We start from the raw sequence: 21,559 nt of genomic DNA on the forward strand, positions 1-21,559 counted from the left end.
TCAGCTCACTGCAACCTCCGCCTCCAGGGTTCAAGCAATTCTCCTGCCTCAGCCTCCCAAGTAGCTGGGATTATAGGCACCTGCCATCGCACCGGGCTAATGTTTGTATTTTTAGTAGAGGCGGGGTTTCACCATGTTGGCCATGCTGGTCTTGAAGTCCTGGCCTGAGGTGATCTGCCGACATCGGCCTCCCAAAGTGCTGAGATTATAAGCGTGAGCCACCATGCCAGGCCCACACAGTCTTTTCAAATTATACAAGTGTGTGTGCCTGTGTCTGTGGGTGAATATTTTAATAAGAAAAGTAAGTGCCAGAGTTGATGCCTACTTTCCTTACTTCTTCCTTCTGCCATTCACCTCTCTCTCACAAAAATAAAATGTTGACATCCCCTTAGATTCTACCCTGGTTAAAGCTAGCTTCTTAAACCTCTAAAGATATTATAATACAGACTCTCAAAAACTGACACTACATCAAATATTTCATGTGCATGGAGCTTGAGGGAGTGAAAAAGTTTTCTACTCCTGCTAGAAATATGAGCTTTTCTATTTCCTATTTTCCACTGGAACAACCTTTCTCTTCTCTCTTTTTTTTTTTTAAGTCAGAGTTTTGCTCTTGTCACTGAAGTGCTGTGGTGTGATCTCAGTTCACTGCAACCTCCACTTCCTGGGTTCAAGCGAGTCTCCTGTCTCAGCCTCCCAAGTAGCTGGGACTACAGGCAGGCGCCCACCACCATGCCCAGCTAATTTTTGTATTTTTAATAGAGACGGGGTTTCACCATGTTGCCCAGGCTGGTCTGGAACTCCTGACCTCAGGTGATCCACCCGCCTCGGCCTCCCAAAGTGCTGGGATTACAGGCATGAGCCACCTCGCCTGGCCGGAACAAGCTTTCAAAATCTTGCAAACCACACTTACTCAGGAAAAAAAACAATATACAATCTGACAGTGCTTGTGACAAAAGAAAATCTAATTATATTTCATGAAAACAAATCTTCATTCAACACCAACTGTATAACTGTGGAGACGTGTCACAAAAGAGGGTGTAGAAAAATATTTTGCTTTGTATGATGAATACAACTGGAAAAAAAAAAACCCAACCCATGTCTATACCCTACATGGCCTAGCACCAGGGACATAGTTGTCGTTTAAAATATTGGATGGCAAACTTCTGTTATAAGAGCAATATTAATAATGAAACTCAATATAAATAAAACGCCCATGGTTCATATCTCCCAGGAGGAAAGCAAAGAAATTAGTATAAGTCTGAGCACAGAACTTGAACTTTACATTAAGCAAGTTAATAATAATATTTATATAGTGTTTTACATATCTCAAGCCCTTTGAAGCTACTGTTACCCTATTAATTTCTAGTGATTCAGTAATGACATCAGTGAGAGTCACAGAAGATGGCATTTATTTTAATTGTGTACAGGAAATGGGTAATATGACCTCTCTGTGGGAGTCTCATGATGTGGGGGAGATAAAAAAGGAAAAGTGAGATTTGATATTCGAATAAACTCAAAATATCAAGAAAATGTAGGCCCGGGTGTGGTGGCTCACGCTTGGGAATTCTAGCACTTTGGGAGGCTGAGGTGGGAGGATCCCTGGAGACTGGGAGTTGGAGACCAGCCTGGGAAACTCTGCTCCGTACAAAAAAAGAAGAAAAAAATAGCCAGGCATGGTGGCACATGCCTGTGGTCTCAGCTTAGCAGATTGAGGCTGCAGTGAGCCATGATGGTGCCACTGCACTCCGGCCTGGAGTACAGAGTGCAACTCTGTCTCAAAAAATAAAGAAAAGAGGTCAGGCGCGGTGGCTCACACCTGTAATCCCAGCACTTTGGGAGGCCGAGGCGGGTGGATCACTTGAGGTCAGGAGTTCGAGACCTGCCTGGCCAACATGGTGAAACCCCATCTCTACTAAAAATATAAAAATTAGCCCGGCCTGGTGGTGCATGCCTGTAGTCCCACCTACTCCAGAGGCTGAGGTGGAAGAATCGCTTGATCCCGGGAGGTGGAGGTTGCAGTGAGCCGAGATCGCGCCACTGCACTCCAGCTTGGGCAACAGAGCGAGACTCTGTCTCAAAAAGTAAATAAAAAATAAAATAAAATAAATTAAAATAAGAGAAAAGGAAGAGATTGCAGCCAGGGGTCAGTGGCTGGTGAGATGGGCTTTGGAAGCTTGTGTGATAACAAAAGCTCCAGGTCTCTTGTCAGAAACTTGAATGTCCCAAAGCAAGGAGGAGTCAAGTCCATTAAGCTTGATGTATTTTCTTCTTTTTTTTTCTTTTTCTTTTTTCTTTTCTTTCTTTTTTTTTTTTTTTCTGAGATGGAGTCTCACTCTGTCACCTAGGCAGAGTGCAGTGGTGTGATCTCGGCTCGCCACAACCTCCACCTCCCGGGTTCAAGCAATTCTTCTGCCTCAGCCTCCTGAGTAGCTGGGATTACAGGCACACACCACCACACCCAGCTAGTTTTTGTATTTTTATAGAGACGGTGTTTTACTATGTTGGCCAGGCTGGCCTTGAACTCTGGATCTCAAGTGATCCGCCCGCCTGGGCCTCCCAAAATGCTGGGATTACAGGCGTGAGCCACCTTTCCGCCATAGATGTATTTTCAAAGTGTAAGCCACCACCATCTGAGAGGCCAAGCTGTACACTTTTTTTGTTTAAGACAAATCGGAGAGAACAGAACATAATCATTAGAGGTGTCGAAAGATACCTAGAGTGAATGTCATTAGCATATGCTGTCCAGAAGTTGAAAGAAGGGGGAAATGGTGGGCCAGACATGAAGTCTTTGAAGATTTCCAAAAGGAGACCGAGAAATGCTGTCATCAGAGTCAGGGTGGGAGGGTGGTGAACAGGAGTCTACTGTTTAGAAATCATTACAGTTTGTTCTTACAAGTTGGGCAGGTTTTTGGTACAATTATATAACTGCACATACATTCAGGGTATTGAAATGAATGATGTACTACTATACATGTAATTACATGTAGCAAAATGTATACTTTTATTTGGTGGGTATTTACATATAGTACACTGAATAGTGTACTTAAAAATAATTAACATAAAATATTCTTTTAAAAACAGAGCAATTAAAAGTTGTTTGGTTTTCTTGAGCTCAAAAAATAAAAGAACCTGGAATCTTCCTTTCATTTATTCAAGTAGTCTATGCCAAATCCTTCTAAAAGGCAGTCGCCAAAGACAAAAGAAAGAGTCATTCTCCTCTGTTACTCATAATCTTTTGATTTAAGGAAAAGGGATTTTCAAATGTAAAGTGTCTCAAAACTTCTGTCTGGTCTTAGTCCTAAATTTAAAACATTTACAAATTCAGGCAGCTTGAATTACTACCTCGATATAATTTTGAACTTCTATGTTTGTAAAATTGAGATTCTCCACATAACTTTTTATTAAGAGTATGATTCCTTTATACCATGCATCAAAATAGTCATATCTTTATGTTTATTTATGAATAAATTATGATAGAAGCATTTAGCATTATGAATTGTTTCTGATTATCCAAAATATTTCTTGTTGAAACTATTTGAAACTCATTCTAGTTTGGATGCAAAAAAAAAAAAAAAAAAATTCAGAAAATGCATTAAGGTTTTAGAACGAACCTCTTGATTTTTCCTTTGAAGTATATCTGATTTCTGAGTTTTTTTCATTTTCCTTCTAGCTTGGTAAAAATTATAGATTATTCCCCAACTTTTCTTGGGGATAAAGTTTCTTAACTTTAGGTGAAATTTAATTGCATGAGTCCATAATAAAAGATCTTGTGTAGGATAAATAAAATGGATTTTTAAAATAATGCCTTACAGTGTAAGACATTTTTCAATTTGGAAGAAATTCTTGATAGTTAATTCCTTCAAGGAATTAGGTGAAGTATAACAGAACAACTTTTAAATTTGAATCTTTAGAAAACAACGCGACACATTTTCACTTCTTGGAGCTGCCAAAAGAGGGTCAATTTAGTAGTAATCTACCCATATTTTGGAGAATTGGACAATTTTTTTTTTACTTTAGTGGATTTAATAAACTATATGTGGATGTCAGGGAAAGGAGAATCCACTAGTGTTAGGAAGATAGGAAAGAATGAACTCCCAAAAGCACTTTACAATTTTCTGCAAGTTAAATTAGTTAGTATTATCACATCCCCCATGTGGCTACTTACTGCTTTTTAGGCAAAATAAAATGGGCCAGAAAAGAAATTTAGGAATTCTGGGCTCAAATATTAATTATTTAGTTACCTCATTTGGGGCTAAGCTGTATTTCATTTAAAGGCGTCAGGAACAAACATCATCTTGGTCAGTTCCTCCATCTGATGACTGGGGGCTTGATTTTGAAAGCTTGGGTGGCAAATTGGTCATATACTTGGAAACTGCGAGATTTCATCCCCTAAAGGGAGAGCCTGAGTGTCGAAAAGTGACCAAATGCCTGTGGATTGTTTTTTTTTTTTTTTCCTTGTTTTTCATTCTAAGTAATATTAATTATGTGTCCAGGTGCCCTAGGTATTTCTTGGTACTGGGTCATTTATCTTGAGAACTTACCTGCCTCTCACACCGTGCTCTGGGAGGTCATAGCCATTACTGTATTATCTTTGTAGGTGCCAGTGGAAATCTAGGTCCTAAAACCTATAAAATATTTTGTAAATATTTTATGCAGCGCACATCTTTGTAGATCCACTCTGCCAGTGGGTACTCCTGGGTTTTTACAATGGTGGGGCTAAAAATCAATCTCAAACAATACAAAAGAAACAAAATAGTCTTTGGAAATAAATACAATTTGCTTTTATTCTGTGTCTATACTTGCTCAAGAAAATTAAGTGCACTTTAAAAAGTTTTTTTTAGGTCTCTGCTGTTTCACTCAACGCAGATAACTTTTGATCAGTGGTTTATTTTGAATGAATTTCTTTTTACAAAGTAACGTTTTATGGTGCTGGTGAAAGTTATTCTAAACTCCTCCCTTCCCACCACCCCCTGCAGAGAGCAACAAGGTTTATGTAACCCAAAACTTTGGTGGGAGAACTCAACTGTATTTAAATAGAGGTAACCTCTGGGCCATCCAATATAGTGTGTCTGTACTAAGTCAGGTTAGCATGTAAATAATATAAATATAACCAGAAATGTAACAACGGTATTTAATAGTCATCAGATTTATTTCTAAAATATTGCCATGGATTCAGAATACTGAATTCCAACCAGATGTATTTCGGGAGTATTACACAGGTCATATATATTTCACTTTTTTGATTTAAACCCAGGGGATCTACACGATAATTAGATTGAGAACATCTGCATCAAATCCAAACCATTTCCCTGATCCTTCCTTGAGCCTTCCCCATGGGAGGGATTTCTTTTTTTTTTTTTTTAAGCCCCTGCATATTTTATTTGTCTAGCCACCTTTAGCGCAATTCCTAGGTCTCGCCTGCCTGCCACCGCAGAAATAGACATGCGAGGGGAAGGCGGAAGCACCCCCCCTACCCCCGCCGCCTCCCCGAGTGTGCAGGCATCCTTAGAAGTCGCATTTCCCCGGGACAGGAGTGTCCCTCGGTGGCAATGCCGCTTCCCGCCAGAAGCCTGACTCCAGGACAGGGCGTGGCCAGGCGCGGGGGCCTGGGCGCGCCGGTGGGCACGTGCGCGGGGACCCGAGGACCCGAGTGTCGGGGCGCCGCTGCCCTCTACCGGGCGGCGCGGTCGGAGCTACAGCGCGGCGGCCGGCCGACTGAGCGCGCGGGCCGGGGCGCCCCACACGGAGGCAGCCCTTGGCCACCCGAGATCCACAGTGCCCTGCTCTGCGCGGCGTCACCGCATCTAGGATGGAGGCTCGCAACGTGCCCCCCGACGCCAGCGCGCTCCCACCCACCGGCGAGTCAAGGTTGCGTTGGGGAGGCAGTGAACCCCGTTCCCGACATCAGGGGCCTCCCCTTGGGGAAACTGAGGCCCCTGGCCAGCAGCGCAAGACCTGGGGACACGCGTGTTCTCTAAATCTTGGGACTTTCATTTCCAGCCTCTTCTTCCAAAAATGCCGAATTCACTGCGCCAACCCTCGAACTCACTTGAAAAGCAATTGTTTTCCACTTGCGCGTTTTATTTTGTATCCTATACAGATTTTATTTACGTATGCATTTTGAGATTAAGGAATTTGGGGACTTGTTTTAACTAATTACTCGTTCAGTGAAGTACGGGAGAGTCAAAGAACAGTATTCCTACTGGAAACTCCAAGTCACACGTGTGTATAATCAATGAAAGATGACGATCATAAAACGTGTGCTTTCGCCAGCTTTCCGCGAGGAGAGAAATCAAAAGAGAATTTATTTTTTGGTTTGCATTTTAGCATTTCTGTAAACTTGGGACCGCGCTTTCCGTTTTCAGTGAGTGCACCCACACTTTCCAACTTTCTGCGCCCAAAGTTGCAACAAACCAAGGTGTCTGAACCACAGGAAGTTTCTTGGGCTGTTCCGCTGAAGCGGCGCGGGGGGACACAGAACTGGGCTCCCAGACTTTTCCTGTCGTGGCCTAAACTGGAACGGCTTGGGCGAATGGGGGCTGCCGGGACCCCCAGCGCTACCGCCGTTGGGGTGGGTTCGGGTGCGACGCTGGCACCGCCGCTGTCCGGGTGGGGGGCATCCACGCGCGCGGCCCCCTGAGAGGGTCAGGGCTGTTTCCCCCTCAACTCCACTCCTCCAAACATCCCACGCTGTTCTGGTCGTGTCGGTGTCCCCGTCCTCGCTGGGCGCAGAGGGATCAGAGTGTTGCCGTCCACCGTCGGGGCGCCTCCCACGCACGCTGCTGCGGGGGGTCTGGGCCACGCAGGGGTCGGGTGTGGGGGGTCCCGGGCAGGTGGTAGCGGCGTCTCCGCGCTCTGTACACTAACCACTACAGGGGCGCTCCGACGTTCCCCCCAACCGGAGTCTTGAAGGCGCTGCGCTCGGCCACTGCGGGTGATCGCGATCCCTGCGGGAGACCCCCCCGCAGCCCTCCCCAGGTGCGCGGTGCCGGGGGACCCCGGGCGCTGCCCTCCAGCGCCCCCTCGGGGCCGGGTCTGTGGCCGGCGCGACCGCGGACTTTGGGGGGGGTTGTCCCGAGGGGCGGGGGTCGCCGGCCGGCCCGCGGAGGGGAGGGGGAGGGCGGCGGTGGGGGGGTTGGGGGAGTAGGGGCCGGGGCCGCGCGCGCGAGGCCGGGCCGCGGCCGCCGCGCCCTGGGGCTGCGACTCCGGCTCCGGCTCGGGCTCGCCATGGCTGCGGCGGCGCCGTGAGGAGGAGTCCGCGTCCTCGGTGGCGGCGGCGGCGGCCGGCTCCAGGCCGGGTTTTGGCGCCGCCCGCCTGCTGCCTCCTGGCGGCTCCTGAACTCCAGCCCCCTCTCTATCAGCCGCTCACTCCGTCTCAATATGTCTCAAGATGGCGGCCAATGTGGGATCGATGTTTCAATATTGGAAGCGCTTTGATTTACAGCAGCTGCAGGTCAGGCTCCTCCGCGCTCGGCCTCGCGCCCGGGGGTGGGGGCTGCGGGCGGTCGCGGCCTCCGCCGGGGGCCCCGGGCTGGCCCAGCCGCCGGGGGGCCCGCGGCGGCGGGGAGGAGGGGGGTGCCGGGCACCGCGGGGCCGAGTCGGGGCCGAGTCCCTCCCGCTCCCCGGCCCCCATTGATCACTCGCTTGATCGGAAATTGATCCTCTTTGTTCAATTCATCGATCAGCCCAAGATGGCGCCGGGAGCCGCCGCCGCCACCACTGCCCCCGGTGTCTGCCCCCACCCCGGGCGCCCCCCCGGGCCCCGCGCCGCCGCCGCCGCCAGCGCCGCCGCCGCCGTTGCCGCCGCGGGACCGGGGAGGGGGCGGCCCCGGCGGCCCGCGGGGCGCGCGCGCGAGCGGGGAGCGGGGAGCGGGCGGCGGGGGGCGGGCGGCGGCGGGCGCCGGGAGGGGGCCGCGGCCCGGCGGTGGCGCCCGCCCGCCCGCTCGCCCCGCGCCCCCGGCCCGCCGTATTCCCGGGGAAAGTTTGTGGGGAGTTGCTGCGGGGGGTGAAGCGCCTGCCTCTCCAGGAGGAGCCGCCGCCACTGCCGCCGGCGCGGCGGAGCTGGGGCTGGTGGCGCTGTGGTGCCGCCGGCTCGGGGGAGGGTCAGAGCGGCCACCGGCGGCGGCGGCGGCGCGGCCCGGCTCCGGCCAGGCGGGCGGGTGGCCGGGCGGGCGCCCGCGCTCCCTACCCCCGGCCGGCCCCGGCCGCCGCCTCCGGCTGTCACCGGCCCGGGCCGCGCCGCCGCTCCGGCACCCCGCGTGTGGCTCCCGGCGCGGACCCCCGGGTTTGTTTACGTCCCGGGGAGCGCCCCGGGGCCACCCGCGCACCTCGCGGCCGCCCCTCTCTTTTGTGTGCCTGTGTCGGTGACGCGGACCTGTTCCTCCGTGGCGGACCCCCGCGGGGGCTCTTTGGGGAAACTTGGCGAGGGGCGCGGGGGTGCCCCGCGCGCAGTGTCGCTGGGTCCCGGTGTCCCGGACCGCCGGGTGCGGGCGCGGGAGGAGGAGGCTGCAACTTTCCCCGAGCGCAGGCCCCACGCTGTTCCCCCGGGTGCCCGGGCAGTGTACGCTGCCTCCCCGCCGCCGGTCCGAGCCGCGATCGCCGCGCGCCTGGGGGCTCCGGCGGCCTCCGGTGACCTGCGGCGCCCGATCCCTTCCTTGCCTCCCCTCGGGGCTTCTGCCCTCTCTGCAGGGCCCGCCATGGAGCGCGCGGCGGGTGCGCTCGGAGATGCCTTCTTGGGCCGGGTTCTCGAAAGCAGAGCCCCGGGGGCCCGTTGGGACCGTGGCGTGCCGGGCGGTGGTCCGCGCGCGGAGTCCCCGGCGCCGCGGGGGGACCGTGCCGGGGCTCCCCGGCCCGCGCCCGAGCCGCCGCCGTGCCCAAGGGGCGAGTGCCTGCCTGCCACCCCCCGTCCGGAGGAGCGGCGCACCCTTAGGGTCCGCCCCGCACGTGCCAGCTCGGCGCCCGCGGCGCCCGGACAGCCCCGGGACTCTGCCAGGTGGATGTTGTGCGTAGCCGGAGCCAAGTTGAAGGTGAGCGGCGTGTGGGCCAGAAGTCCCGAGATTGCAGGCGCGAAGGGAACCGGGGATGTCGGGGGGTGCCCGGGTCCCGCGGCTTAGAATGCTCTAGGGCGGCCTGGTGCTCTGGGAGGGGATAGGAGGGTTCCTCAGGGCCCCTGGGGAACTGCAGCTGCTCCCAACTGCTAAGGTGTGCGTGAAGATAAACTTGGCTGAACTTTCCTAACCTGGAGGACTGGTGACAGTGACCTACCGCAATACCTTTGGGAGCAAAGCTCGAGATGCAGGCTTGTATGAAACGAAGCGGGTTGGATTAAAACATATTTAAATGGAATCTGACAACTTTAATTGTATATGCTTGTTTTCTGCTCTTGCCTACTAAGAACGATAAAGCCGAGTCATAGTCGTTATGAAATTTCCTGAAATTTCTCGCTTAACTAGGAAGAAGACTATGCGAAATATGTATTTCCGATAAGATTAAAACTTAAAGGAGTTTAAGTATTTATTGACTAAAATAGATTACTCCAAAGTGTCTATTGTGTAAATTAGATTCCTGGATGTAATGAACACAGCCGAATGGCATTTTTGATAAATTGGTCTACCCTGTTTTAGTAAAAATAGCTCCCTTTTACCATAATTTAATTCCTGTGCTTACTGTAAAACCCGTTGTGGAGTTTTAAGGACAAACCTTATTATTATTATTTTTCTCTCTTGTCTTCCTAAATGTGACATCCTAGCTTAATATCAATGAAGTGTCTTTTTTAAAGCATCCTGGCAAAATTGCCTGGAAAATGGATTTGGTTTCTAGAGTTACTAGATTTTAAGAACTCTAAACCTTCCTGTCCCCCATATTAGCTACTTCTTCAGGGGATCAGGGCTCCAGGGTTCCATCGAAAGTTTCCATGTCAGTTTACTTGCACTTTATGTGGATATTAAGAAGAAATCAAAACCAAACCCCAAAACAAAGTCCCTTATTTGAACGTCATTCCTCTTTACTCCTTTGCTTTTGGTGGTTGCTAACGATTTGGCCTTAGATGATTTCCTATGGGTTTGCAAACTTCAGTCGAATACAGAATGTCAAAGTTCAAGTCTCAGGCCAATCTGGTTCTTTCTCTGGGCCGTGAGGAGGCCTTTGGAGTTGGTGTCTGGTTAATTCCCACCGATAGTCAGTGAGTCAATAGAACGAGTTTGGGAGAGAATTCATTAGTTCCAGATTTTTCTCATTTTTCCAGACCTCTTTATACTGAGATTGGGTTGCCACCTGGGGGTAAAGAGGCTGATCGGTCTTTGCAGAGAGAAATCCAGGTTGGAGACGTCAGCAGGTCCAGGTGAGGTTGGGCCGTTCCGCAGTTCTGCAACCCTGGCTCACTGGGTTCTTGTCCCTCGGCTTCCTGGGTCTTGAAGCTGCTGCCTTGGCACAGGAGTGTGTGCTCAGGAAGAGAGTTTCTGAAGATTGTGTTTTATTCCGTTTCCTTTTTAGCCCCAAAGGCTTGTGGTATGGAAGTTTCAGTGCTTTGGTATTGCTAAGACTAGTTGGACAAGTTTTTTATCCTATCTCAGACTTGTAAAAACCAGGTTTTCTTTTCTTTTTAAATAAGAAAAGCACTGTTGTATAAATTTGTCTTTTAAATACATATTTGAAAGGAGGACACTTTCTAAGACAAAGCTCATGGCACTCTGTATGTTAGTGGAGCTTTGAACTCTTTGGGATGGGGCCCGCCAATGACTGCCTTCCCTTTGGGACATTATTCCCACATGGTGACCAGCCTTCCCCTTTAAGCAGCCTCTGCAAAAGTGAACTTGAAAAGTCGCCTTCTTTTTCAGAATCAAAAAACAATTTCAGTTTTGCTGAAAGTCCATTTTCTGATGGCTTTTTTCTCCCTTTTGTGGAAGTGTGTATGTTACTGGCTGTCCAGTACTGTTTGCCATAATAAGTATATTATTTTAATTAAAATGTCCCATCTAGTACCCTTTATAAAAGAACAGTTCAAGAAATTACACCACTGCTGCTCCTGCTTTTGTTTTCTTGGTTCTTTTAATATGGGTGTCTTTGAGGTTGGATGTGGGAAGGGGTCATTGGCAGTTGGTTTAAGTTTTTTCCTATGTGAAACTCTTTTTTTCCTTAAAGGTGCAAGTGGTGAGTTAATGCAACAACTCCTGGTACAGTTGAGACCACAGAGAGCCCTTTGACTACATCCTCGGCTTCGTGTATCTTCTGTCAGTAGTTAGCCAACCTAAGAAAGCTGAAAGGGCCAAATAGTCCAATACCTTCAGGAATGATTCTCTCCTGAATCCACTGAGCTAACCTTAAAAATGCAGTCTGGTGAACTGTGCTGAGCCTAAAACCTTTAATGGCTATTTAAAAAGTCTCCTGTTTTTGTACAATTAAGACAAACCCACCAGGGTTTATATGGGAGCTGTGAAGGAACAGTAGTTTGTGCTCTCTGATTCCCTTCTGGGTCTACCTGTAGCAGTAAACAATCAAAACCACTCCTGAGGCTGTACTCACTTTCTGTGTCTTAGGAGAGAAAACAAGACTAGAAGTAGAAAATCCACATTTGTTTCAGCTCCTCTGTAATGCCCCAGGAACGTCTGTTTTTAGTGAAATGAAGGAAGGACACGTTTGTTAGGGGAAAACTCATACATTTCGTAAGCAGAGAAATTCATCATACGAAGAATCCTACAGAGGTAGGTTAAATTCCTACCCGTGCTTCCATTTCAAATAGTTTGCACATTTGTCACATATAAATTTCACAGACAGGTATATCTGACGAATTGTAACACAAATGGTACGTAAAAGGCAACTCTAACCATTATTCGAATATACAGGATCCAGGATCGTGAGTTATTGTAGAAATTACTTAAGACCTATTTAAAATTATTGAATACATAACTTTAAAAAATGTAATTGCTCTATGAAAAGTGACTTTTATTATAATTGTCAAAGACAGAAATTTGTCTGTCTTGTCCTTTTGTTTTGTCTGAAGCCCCGCGTTATCGCTGCAGAGAGAGAGTTTTGGTTTCCACCGAAATTTCCCTGCCTCTGATTGTTTAAACCAGACCCTTAATCTTATTTTAACATATTTAAAATGTTCAAAAAACCCGGAAGAATTGTTTTGTGTAAGTAGCAAGCGAGTGTAGCTTAAACACTAAAGCAATTCTGGTATCTAATTGGAAACAGGTGGAATTCTTGGAATCCCATGTTTGAGTCTTTTTATAGCAAAGCCCAGGGACACTTTTCACTTATAGCCATTCGTTTTGTCGAAGCTATTTGAAGAGGGGCCCCACAGCCTCTCCTTATGTCCCACTGTTACTTACCTGGACAAAGCAGTCATGCTGGGCGCTTTAGGAACTGGATACCTGTGAATGCCTGGATGCCGAGAGAAGTGTGTGTGTGTGCCGATAATGGAGTGAAAAAGGAATCTGATGGTATAGTTAGACAAGCAATTTAATATCTGCATTGTTATATGACTTTAGAGCAAAGAATTTGTGAATTCATTTGTGATTTCTGACTTGATGAACCTTGACTGACCAGAGCATGTAGGTACATTTTATTATACCCCAATAATGATATAGAATTCAGAGAGAAAATACTTCCCCCCCCACCCAAAAAAAGTTCTACATTTAGAGAATATAAGCTCCACCAGCAACCAAAAAAGTATTAACTTGGTGAGGGGAATATTTTCCTTTCTTTTTTTTTTTTTTTTTGAGACAGAGTCTTGCTCTTTCGCCCAGGCCGGAGTGCAGAGGCACTATCTCAGCTCACTGCAAACTCCGCCTCCTGGGTTCACACCATTCTCCTGCCTCAGCCTCCCGAGTAGCTGGGACTACAGGCGCCCGCCACCACGCCTGGCTAATTTTTTGTATTTTTAGTAGAGACGGGGTTTCACCGTGTTAGCCAGGATGGTCTCGATCTCCTCACTTCGTGATCCGCCCGCCTTGGCCTCCCAAAGTGCTGGGATTACAGGCGTGAGCCACCGTGCCCGGCCTATTTTCTTTTCTTTTTTTTTTGAGATGTGGTTCTGTCGCCCAGGCTGGAGTGCAGTGGTGCGATCTCGGCTCACTGCAAGCTCCGCCTCCCGGGTTCAGGCCATTCTCCTTCCTCAGTCTCCCAAGTAGCTGGGACGATAGGCGCCCGCCACCATGCCTGGCTATTTATTTATTTATTTATTTATTTTTTTGAGATGTAGTCTGGTTCTGTGGCCCAGGCTGGAGTGCAGTGGCGCGATCTCGGCTCACTGCAAGCTCAGCCTCCCGAGTTCACGCCATTCTCCTGCCTCAGCCTCCGGAGTAGCTGGGACTACAGGCGCCCGCCACCACGCCCGGCTAATTTTTTCTATTTTTAGTTGAGACGAGGTTTCACCGTGTTAGCCAGGATGGTCTCGATCTCCTGACCTCGTGATCTGCCCGCCTCGGCTTCCCAAAGTGCTGGAATTACAGGCGTGAGCCACCGTGCCCGGCCGATGTTTTCTTAAATATTAATGGCAGGGCCCTCTGGATTGACTGTGTCATTTGACCCATTCCAGTTTTCAAGGCGTGGTCTTGAAAAGCTGTCGATCACCCTGGTTTTGGGATGTGGTTCAGAACCAAGTTTCGATGGTGTGTCAGTGTTGGATTTTCCTGCTGAGGACAGCTAAGGTTTGGTATGGAGCAGTTTTGGATTTGCTGAGCTGTAATCAGTCCAGCTTCTCTGCTGTCTTCTGAGAAGGTTGATGGAGGAGAGTGGTCTTTGGCGGGGATGGAGGTTTCCCTGCAGGAAATGAACCAGGACTGAGGGGAACCTGTGCCGTTCCCCTCATTTGTCCTGCGCCTGAAACAGCTTTGAAGCACCTGGCTTGTGACTTAAAAGATTTTTAAAAAGCATTTGTGCTGCCCTATTCGGGTATTACACAGTGAGGGTGAACCATTCTTTTCGAAAGACGTCTAAGGCCGGGCGCGGTGGCTCATGCCTGTAATCCCAGCACTTTGGGAGGCCAAGGCAGGCAGATCACTTGAGGTCAGAAGTTCGAGACCAGCCTGGCCAACATGGCAAACCCTCATCTCTACTAAAAATATAAAAATTAGCCTGGCGTGGTGGTGCATGGCCATAATCCCAGCTACTCGGCAGGCTGAGGCATGAGAATTGCTTGAGCCCAGGAGGTGGAGGTTGCAGTGAGCTGAGATCGTGTGACTGCAGTGCAGCCTGGGTGACAGAGCGAGACTCTGTCTCAGAAAAAAAAAAAAAAAAAAGACATCTAATTTGTTGTAAAACCTGTCAAGAACCTTCCCTTTAAAAAGCTAACGCCTCTCTAATAAAAATAATTTTAATTTTGTTGTAATTAAATTCAGAGAGGATGATGTTAGTGCACAAAATAAAGATTGTCAATTTCTTTATTTTAATCCAACGGCATTTCCTAACTGCAGGAGGCCCAGGACCGTTGGCAGAAATTTTGTGTTGATTAGAGCCTCGGGCCATGGGAAGTGCAGGTACTGTGGCCACAAAGTTCGTCGCCCAATCCCTGGCTGACCCCACAAGCAGGACTGGTACAGATCCCACCCTCAGGGGTCTTCCTACACCGAGAAACATAATCACACAGGTGACTGGAACGGAGCCAAGGATGGTGGTGTTCCTCCTAGGGATTTACTAACACTGCCAGCAACTCAAGAACTAGCCAGCCAGGAGTTTCCTAGTAAGTGAAACTGACTTGGTTCTGCTTCCTTTCATGAAAACCTTTGTGAAAATGAGCCCAATAAGGGGTCCGAACCTTTATAAAGCACAGGACCCCCCAGAGTGGACCGGGCCCTGGCCGACTCCATCAGCCGAAGCTTGAAATCTTGGATGGTCTGGATGGTCTTGACCGTGTGTGATTGATGCAGTTAACAAAGGAGGAAATTAACAGAGCTTACTCTGAGACACCAGGGAAGTGGCTTGTTCTTTCTTGGGGTTACTTTGAGTGGATACTGGCACACTGCTTGTTTTCTTATAGATACCTTTCTATTGGGCTGTGTTTATTCAATAAGGAAATGCAGTTAACATTTTTTTAAAAAGTAAACCATGGGTTATGAGGTGTTCCGAGTTTGGTTAAGGGAAAAACAAATTGACAAATTAGCTCTTTCTTAAGTGAGTATTGCGAAACAGTGAGAAATAGAATGCCTGTCGTACCGTCATTAAAAATTTATCTGGGTGTTGACAGCTTTTTGTTAAATGTAAGACATTCAGATCCTGTCCACCCAGCATATGAAAAAACCAAACCGAACCAAACTGAAAAAATGCAACACAAAAGCTTCTTTCCATTTCCCCCCAAAAGCAAGACAATTTTTCTTAAACTGGGGCTTTCTCCCTAATGAATTGCCATGATTTTGTTTTCTCTAACATAGTTTAATATCTTTAAGACAGAACGAATATCAACTCTTTTTATTTTATTTTTTGAGACGGAGTCTCACTCTGTCGCCCAGCCTGGAGTGCAGTGGCACAAACTCCGCTCACCGCAACCTCCACCTCCCAGGTTCAAGTGATTCTCGTGCCTCAGCCCCCCCGAGTAGCTGGGATTACAGGTGTGCACCACCACGCCCAGCTAATTTTTGTGTTTTTAGTAGAGACGGGGTTTCACCATGTTGGCCAGGCTGGTTTCAAACTCCTGACCTCAAGCAATCCACCCCCTTCGGCCTCCCAAAGTGGTGGGATTACAGGTGTGAGCCACCGTGCCTGGCCTCCACTCTTTTTAGACACCTTTGTTGAGTTGTTGTTTTGGGCCTGTAAGTTTCTCTGGCTTATTGCCACTTTCCCCTCCTGTTTCTAGGGAAGAAATGATTATTTAGATAAAAAATAATTTGATAAAAGGTAGCAGATGATACCAAAGGTAAATCTTTGTCTTGAAGAGCCTGAAGCTGTGAGCACTGGTAAAGCCGCGGGCTGCAGTGAGGGAAGGGCCGGCTTGGAGCCGCCCTCAGCCTAGCCTCCGGGTGTTAGCTGGAGCCCTTGCTGTCAGGACGGCCTGTCACTTCTCGCCCTTCTCCTGCCCTGCCAAGCCTGTCCCTTCCTGTGTTGTGACAACTTTTTTTTTTTAAACAAGTATTTCTACAGCTCCATTATTTTGAGATTCTTGGAAGAAAGATACTATGTAAATGAAAATTAAAAATAAAATTCTCGCTGGAGGGAATCGTATACATGTAATGTTTTTGATGAGGTTTGGAAAAGACTTTCGTTCTCCCTCTGGAACTGGGAACATTCTGTGGCTCCCGTCACCATTTCTGTGTCACTCTGAAAGGTGTGGCAGATAATGGTGAAACATATTATTTTCTGTTTTTCACCAAGTAGTTGACCCAGAACTTGAACCCATGCAGTCCTGGGTCCAGTGAATTATTTCTGTTGCATACAGTTCTGCTGTGTCCTCGCCGAGAGCGTAGTCAGCAACCGCCCGGAGAATACCAACCTTTCAAAAGAAAAAGGGCTGGAGTCCCCAACATACAGAGATTACAGCTAAAATTACGACCAGAGCTGTTAATCAAATCCCATCTTCCCTTCCTATTCACACAGTAGAGATGTTATAAGTCATACAGGTTTGAGACAGAAAATTGAGAGCAGAGGAGCATGTGTTTAAACCAGCATAGAAACATTCATTTACCAGAATTGCTTTATTTCAGCCGTATCTCAACTCGTTGCTTACACAGTAACGCATGCTGTCTCGTCACTCAGCCAAGTGGGAGACAAGTTCAGGTTTCTGCTCCATGGGATCCAGGAGCCTGCAGTCACCGGTGAGCCTGGAGGACCACAAGGTGGCCAGGGCCCTTGGAGAGCTGTGCTGCGGAATCGTAAAGCTACCATCCGGAACTGGCCGTCCCAGAGGGAAGGCTTGGTTATCTCTTCCCCTCCACCTGGTCCTCAGCCCTGGTCCCGCAGTTTGTCATCCCGCAGTTTGTCAGCATCGACGTGGGACTGGGAGAGGAAGGATATTGCCAGTTATGGTTGAATGTCATTGTCAGGGGAGTAAGAAGTAGTTTGTGATTGTTTTACGTGGCTCTGTGTTGGTATATAATTATGCTGTCATCTTAAAACGCCCTGATACCTTAATGAAATCTGTGTGTGTGTGTGTGTGTGTGTGTGTGTGTGTGCGCGCGCGCGCGCGCAGTTAGTCTTCGGGGCTGCTTATTGTGTGTGAGAGCCAAGTCTTTCTAACACACAAGAGCTGAGTGCGTTGTCTTTTACTTGTTTCAAAACTGCGCATTCGAAACAGGTCGCAATCCATTATAAATGCAGCTGCCAGATTAATCTTCCCGAACCATTGATTTCATCATGCCATTCCTCTCCTTAAACATCCATGGTGGCCCACTTAGGCACAGAGTGGAGACCACATTTCTTAGGGTAGCAGACAGAGTTCCTGATAGTCCTTTCTGCCCCACCTAAACCTTTCCCATCCCAGCTAGAATGACTCCAGAATCTTGCTTATTTGGGGGAGCTCCCTCCTCCTCCCTCTGTACATCTGAGCTTCAAGCCTACTTCAGAATTTTTTTGTTTTTTTTTTCTTTTTGATTTTTTGAGGCAGGGTCTTGCTCTATTGCCCCGGCTGGAGTTCAGTGGTGAGATCATAGCTCACTGAAGCCTTGACCTCCTGGGCTCAAGCAATCCTTCCACCTCAGCCTCCCGGGTAGCTGGGACTATAGGCATGCACCACCACGCCTGGCTGATTTTTCCATTTTTTTTTTTTAGAGACAGGGTTTTGCCCTGTTCCCCAGGCTGGTCTTGAGCTCCTGGGCTCCAGTAATCCTCCCTCCTTGGTCTCCTAAAGTACTGGGATTATAGGTGTGAACCACTGCGCCCGGCCTTCAAGCCTATTTCATGCATTCCTTTTTCTTTTGCCCCTGTGTGCCCGGCAGTAGTGATGGAGACTTAAAATAGCAGTGGCTTCCCGCCTAGAGGGCGGACAGGACTGGCAGGACGAGGCTGGGATGGATGGAGCAGTGTGTCTGAGCCTCTGGGAAGGCTGCAGGAAGGGCTTGGAAGGCGGGTCGGGGAGTGGGCAGGGGGCGCCCACTGAGTTCTGTGTGCTTGGGGAGGTGTGGGAGAGAGGGCTTTCCAGCAGAACAGTCGTGGGGTGGCTGGGGATCTCTAGGGCTCCCCTCTGAGCTTGGGTTCCCTCCCTCTGCCCTGATTATCCCTTGGGTACCCACCACACCATCGCCACACAGGCCCCCACTCTCTGCCTTGTGTGTCCGATTTAGGACTCATTCAGCTGGTTAAGAATGCAAAATTAATTCTTTTTTTTAATATAGTGAAAGCAGGTAGATTATATTAAAATGGCTGTGTTTTGAAAGCTACTGATAGGTACACCTATGGAATAGATGTTTCTTTTTCAGTCCCATTAATTATCTTTCTGTGCAAAGTAACATAAGTGTTTCTTTTTCAGTCCCATTAATTATCTTTCTGTGCAAAGTAACGTAAGTGTTACTTTTTCAGTCCCATTAATTATCTTTCTTTGCAAAGTAACATAAGTGTTGGTTAAAATACAGTTGACCCTTGAACAACATGGGGATTAGGGGCTGATCCCTTCTCCTGTTCCCCCCACCCTGCCTGCACAGTCAAAAATCCACGTATAACTTTTTTTCTCCCCTCCCCTCCCCTCCTTCTCTTCTCTTCTCTTCTCTTCTTTTCCTTTCCCTTCCTTTTCAGACGGGGTCTCATTCTGTCACCCAGGTTAGAGTGCAGTGACATAATCATAGCCGACTGCAGCCTGGACATCAGGGGCTCAAGCAGTCCTCCCACATCAGCCTCCCAGTAGCTGGAACTACAGACACTCACCAGCATGCCTGGCTAATTTTTAATTTTTTTCTTTTTTTAGAGACAGGGTCTTGCTTTGTTGCCCAGGCTGGTCTTGAGCTCCTGGGTTCAAGTAATCTTCCTGTCCCAGCCTCCTAAAGTGCTGAGATTATAGGCATGAGCCACCAGGCCCACATAAAACTTTTCATTCCCCAAAAACTTAATTACTAATAGCCTACCGCTGATGGGAAGCCTTACCGATAACATAAACAGTTGCTTAACATGTATTTTGTATGTTAATATGTGTGATATACTGTATTCTTAGAATGAAGTAAGCTAGAGAAAAGAAAATGTTATTAAGAAAGTCGTAAGGAAGAGAGAATATATTTACTAATCAGAATATAGAATGGATCATCATAAAGGTCCTTATTCTCTTTGCCTTCACGTTGAGGAGTCTGAGGAGGAGGAGGAGGCTTTGGTCTTGTTGTTTCAAGGTGGTGGAGACGGAAGGGCTGGAGCAGGTGGAGGGGGAGTCGGGAGAAGCAGGCCCAATTGGTGTAACTTTTTTTTTTTTTTTTTTGAGATGGAGTTTTACCCTGTCACCCAGGCTGGAGTACGGTGGCGGATCTCGACTCACTGCAACCTTCGCCTCCCAGGTTCAAGTGATTCTCCTGCCTCAGCCTCCTGAGTAGCTGGGACTACAGGCACCCACTACTACACCCAGCTAATTTTTATAGTAGAGACGGGTTTCACCGTGTTGGCCAGGTTGGTCTCAGAATTCCTGACCTCAAATGATCTGTCCGCTTCGGCCTCCCAAAGTGCTGGGATGACGGGTGGGAGCCACCATACCCAGCCCCACTCAATGTCACTTTTATTATGGAAAAAAAAAAATCTGCGTGTAAGTGGCCCTACACAGTTCAAACCTGTGTTGTTCAAGAGTCAGCTATATGTATAATTGTACCTGTGGCACATAGAACACAAAAAGATCCACATTTTTAAAAACAGCATTGGGCAGAACAATTTTTTGACAGAGGTCTGTTTGACTCTGCTGACAGCCTGAGCGGGAGGAAACTTCCCCATATGAACGAACGGGGAAAGTGCATGTTGTAGTTCTCAAAACCCAAAAAAATCTAAGAGAAACCCAGCAGCAAGAAACACAGAGGTTTGGGTGTCAGCATCGGAGGAATGTCTCACGTCTGCCTTGTCCCCCAGACCCCGTCCCTGTGTCTGGGCAAAGGCACGCCCCGCTCCGGGTCGGCCCCATTTCAGAGCAGTGGCCCTCATAGGCTTTGTGGCCTCTTCATTTAGTCTAAGAAACTACCTAGGATATTTTTGTAGAGGTGACGTCACTGTCTGGCTGCAGAAGCATTTGCTTGGATTTGGGGAAGTGAGGGCTGGGAGAGGAGGGCTTAGAGAGGCAGGATGCCCAGGCCCATTGCGGGTGGCTGATGGGGGGTGGGCTTAGCATCTGCAGGGACAGGGTGGAGGGAGAGGAGCCACCCCAGGCAGGGGGAAGGGGTGTGCCCCCTTTGGGATATGGAGGTTTTGGGGGGCTGGTGGGAGGGAATTCCAGGGGTCGAGCCCCTGGGGAAAAGGAGGCTTTAAGGTCAGTGGAAAAGTGGGTGCCAAAGTCTGGAAGATGAGTTGAAACCTGGAGTTTGAAGCCCGGGGAGGATTTTGTTGGAGTGTTGGCTGGTGCTGGAGAGTTTTGCATCACTTGGGGTGGGGTGGGGTGAAGAATTAATTTGAACTGGCACAGCACCCCTTTGTCTTGACTTTCCCTGTTCTGGAGTGAGGACGGCTTGATGTTTCAGCAAAAGGAGTAGTGGAGAGAGAGAATATTTGCTTGTAGGATTGGGTTCCACATACCATATCTACAGTTTTACATCCACTGGTGACAAGACAGGAGCTTTTCTATTTTTGTTTTGTATTTTTATGTTTTTGTGCACTAACAGTAATGGTTTCATGGGAACAGATGGCGGACGGACACGGGCTTAGGCTCTTGGTTTATTTCATGTTACTTGCATGACAGCCCTATGGAGCTGCGTACCTGCCATAGGTGAGAAGCCGGGAGTTGGGGTTACATCCCGGACTCTGCCGAGCTCCAGGAGTGTTTTTCCTCCCGACCCGCGCTGTTCCCTAGACAACCCTCAGCTGAAGCAGTGGGGTCATCGGGTGACTCAGAAGGGACCTCTTCTCAGGGGCCGCCCAAGATGAGCTTGGCTGGGTCTGGGTCACTTAGCAGTGAGCAGCTGGGGATGGAAATGGGGCCGGGGTGGGTGGGCTTGAGGGGAGCACTTTCTCGGGGAGGCCTGGCTGGAGCCTTGCCCTGGCAAGACTTCAAACTCAGCCCCGCAGAGAAGGGTCATCTGATGATAGAATCACGGCTGCCCCATCATTCCCATTAGCAAACTTCATCTGATAGTTGGGGTACGGTTGTGGCTTGGGCTGTAAGGAGCCCCCCTGTTGCATTACTCACTATCCTCAGATGCCCCATCCTTGCCTGAAGCAAGTTTGTTGGGACAGTTTTGGGGAACTGTTAGGAGAGAGGCCTGGTCATGGGGCCGGAGGGGCCCAGAGGAGCGGCCTGCCCTATCTGTAGGCGGTTCGGTGAGTGCTAGATGGGGTGTCTCTTTACAGGACTTTCCTCTGAGATGCTGGGGCTATGCCCCTGGGTGCTGGGGAGTGAATTGCCCATAGATACTGATACCTGTACTTAACCCTGTGACGGTCAAGACCAGATCCCCACTCTCCAAGCCCCTGGGAAACTGGTTGATGTAGCCCCTGCAGTGATACCGCACTCAAATCCATGCAG

At 48.8% G+C, this 21,559-nt stretch overlaps 1 protein-coding gene across 10 annotated transcripts in view; it reads left to right on the forward strand.

Moving 5' to 3' along the window:
- Positions 1-7,312: 7,312 nt before the first annotated feature.
- Positions 7,313-21,559, forward strand: part of CUX1 (cut like homeobox 1) — a 468,245-nt gene continuing 453,998 nt past the window's right edge. For 7 of the 10 annotated variants that reach the window (XM_054656168.2, XM_054656169.2, XM_003949225.6 and 4 more), the window contains exon 1: positions 7,313-7,453. In XM_054656168.2, coding sequence (XP_054512143.1) covers positions 7,391-7,453 — 63 coding nt within the window. In that variant the 5' untranslated portion in view covers positions 7,313-7,390. Of the gene's footprint in view, positions 7,454-8,012; positions 9,027-19,327; positions 19,510-21,559 lie in introns of those variants that run through there. The other 3 variants (XM_009443703.5, XM_054656166.2, XM_063814897.1) reach the window with 3 other exon arrangements.

Source organism: Pan troglodytes, chromosome 6 (genome assembly GCF_028858775.2).
Source record: "Pan troglodytes isolate AG18354 chromosome 6, NHGRI_mPanTro3-v2.0_pri, whole genome shotgun sequence".
Taxonomy (NCBI): Eukaryota; Metazoa; Chordata; class Mammalia; order Primates; family Hominidae; genus Pan; species Pan troglodytes.